The sequence below is a fragment of the Brassica oleracea genome, chromosome C2 (assembly GCF_000695525.1).
Source record: "Brassica oleracea var. oleracea cultivar TO1000 chromosome C2, BOL, whole genome shotgun sequence".
NCBI classification, from domain to species: Eukaryota; Viridiplantae; Streptophyta; class Magnoliopsida; order Brassicales; family Brassicaceae; genus Brassica; species Brassica oleracea.
The window spans coordinates 34,878,433-34,883,521 of record NC_027749.1 but is presented as its reverse complement, the minus strand read 5'-3'; the positions used below and the strand labels follow the sequence as shown (position 1 = coordinate 34,883,521).

Below are 5,089 nucleotides of genomic sequence, written 5' to 3'. Positions count from 1 at the left end.
AGGATGTGGCAACAATGAATGAGGAATTTGCAGCAACAAGGGCTGCAATCACTGAGCTCATCCAATCACTTCGACCCCAAGCTAACCCTCAGCAACACCCCCCTTCTACTCAGGCTCAAGACCCTTCGACTCAGGCTTAGATTCATGTTTTGCATCTTTCTATCTAATCTTAAACCTCTCTTTTGGCTTTTAGATGCATGTGTAGCATCTTTTGATCTCTTATGTACCATCCTTTTGTTCTTAAGACTCAATGCACTTGTTTAATATCTAATCTTCTTATGTTTAGCTTTTGTAAACCAACTTTCTTATGATTATAATTTCATGTTTAATTTAAATTGTGTTTTAGGGTTAAAATTAGAAATTGAAATAGAAATTGAAATAGAAATTGAATTAGAACAAGAATTTTTTAAAAACATGGTTAACACTAGCCACGACAAAACCGTGAGTACATAGCCACAATACTAACAAGAAAAAACAGTGGCTAAGTATTCCGACGAAAATATAGTGGCAATCTTCGTGACTAAAACTTCCCACGAAAAGATAGTGGCAATCTTCGTGGCTAGGCATAGCCACGATCCAGACAGGGTAAAACAGTGGTTAAAACAACCACGAAAGAATCGTGGTGAAACCGTGGCTAATAAGCCACGCTAAGCCACGGTTTTTCGTAGTCACGAAGCTATAACCACGGTAGTTTCTCGACATAGAATCGTGGCTGGTAATCAGATAGCCACGGTTTTTGGCTTATGTACCTACGATTTGTTAGTGGCTTTTTCGTGGCTATACGGTGTATTTTTACTAGTGATGGTACAATATCGCTGTTTTCCTAAATTAAATATTATTTTGTCAGATGTTATGTTAAATTTTAGAATTAGTTTTACTAAGAACAAAACGCCACATAGATTAATAATAAAATACATTAATTTTTTTTTTAAAAAAATCTAAATTAATTTCAAAAAAATAATGACGCCAATTTTAATGATGCTAACGCTACTAACTAAATCCTAAATTCTAAATCCGAAACCTTAAATCTAAACCCTAAACCCTATAACCTAAATTCTAAACCCAAACTCTAAACCCTAAACTCAAATCCTAAACCCTAAACCCAAACCCTAAGCCCAAACCCTAGACCTTAAATCCAAACCCAAGATCATAAATTCAAACCCAAACCTAGACTCTAAACCCAATCTTTAAACCTTAAAGGAACAACATCAACTTTAACCCAAACCTTTAGGGTATAGGATTTGGATTTAGGGTTTACGATTTGAGTTTTGGGCTCTAGGGATTAGGTTTGGGTATATGGTTTTGAGTTTAGAGTCTAGGGTTTGGGTTGAGGATTTAGAGTTTAGGATTTGGGTTTAGGGTTTATTGTTTGAGTTTAGGGTCTAGGATATGAGTTTAGGGTTTACGGTTTGGGTTTAGGGTTTGAGTTTAGAATTTAGGATTTAGATTTAAGGTTTAGGGTTTAGAATTTATGATTTAGGGTTTAGTTAGTGGCGTTAGTGTCATTAAAATTAACGTCATTATTTTTTTCTAATTATTTTAGATTTTTTTTAAAAAATTAATCTATTTTATTATTAATTTATGTGGTATTTTGATTGGTAATAAGAAGAGGGGTACCTAGCTAGTCTTTTTTTTTTACTAACACGCGTAAAAGAAAATACAATTTCTCTAATTTACAGTTATCTTATCATAATTATTAACTGAGTTTATCGCCTACATTAGGCTACCTCCATAATCATTTCTTCTAGTTAACTAAAAAGTTTGGGTGTTATTCGAAAAAGTTTCGATGTTTTATTACCTCGGGGAGTATTGCACACAAATGTGTTGTAGAAAATAAAATAAATATTTTATTATTGAAGACAATGGCATTTTTTAAATGAGATAATGACGAGGATTGAGAATTACACCCCTTTCTTCTTCTTTTTTTTTTTTTTTTTTTCTTCTTCTTTTATCCTCCCTCTCTGTAAGTCATAAGTGCTGTTTCTGCAGTTATATCTTTCTCTCTTTTTATCTCTCTCTCCAGTATTTAAATAGAGAAGTAATATAGACAAAGTGGTAGTGAGATGATCATGTTCGAGTCAAGAAGCAGTGTGAGAGGTTCAAACTCAGTCCCAGATCTGTCTCTTCAGATCAGCCTTCCAAACTCTCACGCCGAGAAACCCCTTCACGGCAGTGAACGGAGCTTCACCACAAGCAGTGACTCCGGAAGCAGCCTCAGTGAGTTAAGCCATGAGAACAGCTTCTTGAAGAAACATCTCTTGAGCCTAGGCTTTGATCATCATCATCCATATCATCATCATCAGAGGCACAGCTCAAACATGTTCCAACCACAAATCTACGGACGAGATTTCAAGAGAACCTCATCTTCTGTGGTTAGTCTTAAACGAAGTATCCGAGCTCCAAGAATGAGATGGACTTCTACTCTCCATGCTCATTTCGTCCATGCTGTTCAACTTCTTGGAGGCCATGAAAGTATTAATTTCTTCTTACGTTCTCCTTCTTTTAAAGAAATAATCAAATGTTACGTCTCAGTAAAATGTTTGGGACCAAGGTATTAAGATTTGTGAATTAATTGTCTATCTCAGGAGCAACGCCTAAATCAGTCTTGGAGCTGATGAATGTGAAGGATCTAACCCTAGCTCATGTCAAGAGTCACTTGCAGGTTCATTTCTATTCTTTTTAACCTTATATTTCTTCTTAGGGATTTTAAAAATTATTAATGGATTCTCATAAAAATGCTAACACTTATGCATATTACCATTTTACTGGAAGTGTATATATGGGCCACTAGCTATTTTTTTTTTTTTTTGAATTTTTTTTTTTTTTTTTTTGAAGATGATTGCAATGTTGAAATAAACTTAGATGAACAATTAATTTTATATTTACTTTTGTTTTGGTTTTCAAGGATGTATGTTTGTTAATGCAGATGTATAGAACAGTGAAATGCACTGATAAAGGATCATCAGGTATTCCTTCAAAACCAGATTGACTGGTTTTTGTATTCATATTGGTTTAAAATGTAGATGTCCTATTTATTTTTGTTTCTTCTTTTCTTGGGAATAATCAGGAGAAAGAAAGGTGGAGAAAGAGGCAGAGCAGAAGACAGAGGACAATAATAATAATAATGAAGACGCTGACGCTGACCCAATTTCGCCAAACTCACCATCTGTGCAAAAGACCCAAAGGTACTTTTTATTTATGTCGTTTTTTGTTAAAGAAAAACTCTTCATCTAATCTCGTTGCCTTGGTTATGCGTGAATTTTGATGAATATGACCCTCTTTCTAGGGGTTCTATGAACGTAATTGTCCCCTTTTTTGCCTTTAGATCCGTTAGCTTCTTTATTTTTGTCAAAATAGAAAAAATTCTAAATTGTGTACTTATAAATATATATTAATTAATAATAGTGAAGAAGTGGTAGGTCCAAATAAAACATTTTTCAATATGAATGGTATAAGTAGTGACGAGCAGTCTTATAGGGTCCAACAATATGAGTTATCAATAGATTTCTCAAATGTGTTTTATCATTTAATTTGAACAGATCTCCTTGGTCTTCCACTAAGGGAGTGTCTATGAGCATATCACAAGCAGATCCTCACATGGAAATATATCGTATCACTAAGGTACATTCCTAAACAACTGTAACAATGTTATTGTTAATGTGTATACTCTCACATATACTTATATAACCTTTTCTGAAATATTTATATATATATATAACCTTATGTTTTTAAATTTTGAAAATAGGATGATGTGGAGAAAGATCATCTCAGCTTGGAATTCACCTTGGGGCGGCCGAGTTGGGGGATAGACCATGTGTAAATCATCCAGCGATCTAACCTTTATCAAGTGCTAATTGTTTCACTTGGAGAACTACAATAAATTAATAAGTCAGCTTAGTTATTTTTTAATCAGCTTAGTTATATCTATTTAACATATTAACTTGTTTGATCATATGGACTTTGGAAGAATCATTATCATCTTATATGTACGATCTTCCGTACTGTTCACGAGATTTTTGTGATGCATAAACAAGGGATTTGGGTTAAGTAGTAGGCATGGTATTGTGGTAGTGGATGAGAAGAGAGTACAAGTTCAAGAATTTTGTTGCGATCTTCAAAAAACATCCCAATCTTCCTTTATCACACTAATATATTGGAAAAGATTCTCTGGTAACTAAAAAGCTTCTACTGCCTCTTTCCTCATTTGGTATGCTTCACTGCTCCCACTCTGGTTTATATGAAGAGGTTTTTTGGAACATGGTCAATTGTTTTTCACTTGCTCCATTAAGCAAAATCTGTTGGTTTAGTAAATCATTTTACTTTATTGAGTGCTAATTGTTTGAATAATTGGTCGAAAAATATATTGGAAGATGTGTGTTAGAAATTGATCGAAGTGTATATTTTATTTTTGAAAGAAGATGGAATGTTTATTTTTTATTACTAAAATAGATATGATCTTTGATCTTGATCGATAGCATTGTTACGTAATGCCACAACTCCCTTTACTTCCTACAGAACTTCGGGCTTCGTCATGGGCCTTAAACAAATACGTCGGAACTTGATATCGATATTTGTTTCTAAATGTGAAATTAAATGTCTAGTAAAAAAAGAGAAATTCTTGGGTTCAGGTTCACCAACCAATAGTATTTGAGTATTTGATATTTGATATTTTTTAAAAAAGGAAATAAAATTGAATATCCAAAATAGATTATATTTTTAAAATAAAATAATAAAAATACATAAAAATATTTACAAAAAATAAATTAATTAATATTGTTAAATCTTCAACAAAATACTAAACCCTATGCCCTAAATCCTAAACCCTAACCCCTAAACGTTAAACCTTAAACTTTGGATAGACTCTAAACCGTTAGAAAATCTTAAACCCTAAATCATACATTAAAAACTAAATTTTACTAACACTAAACCCTAAATCCTAATCACTAAACCCTAAAACTCTTGGGTAAACCCTAAACCCTTGGTTAAACCCTAAATCCTTGGGTAAACTCTAAACCCTTGGATAAATCATAAACTCTAGGGTTTAATTTTAAATATTTTTGATTTAGAGTTTATGATTTATCCAAGGGTT

At 33.0% G+C, this 5,089-nt stretch overlaps 1 protein-coding gene across 1 annotated transcript; it reads left to right on the top strand.

Moving 5' to 3' along the window:
- Window positions 1-1,951: 1,951 nt before the first annotated feature.
- On the top strand, window positions 1,952-4,072 carry LOC106325944 (probable transcription factor KAN4). Its single transcript, XM_013763996.1, has 6 exons — window positions 1,952-2,472; window positions 2,586-2,662; window positions 2,927-2,966; window positions 3,068-3,185; window positions 3,540-3,621; window positions 3,746-4,072. Exons 1-6 carry the CDS (start codon window positions 2,064-2,066, stop codon window positions 3,818-3,820), a joined length of 801 nt encoding a protein of 266 aa, XP_013619450.1. The 5' UTR covers window positions 1,952-2,063; the 3' UTR covers window positions 3,821-4,072.
- The last annotated feature ends 1,017 nt before the right edge of the window (window positions 4,073-5,089 follow it).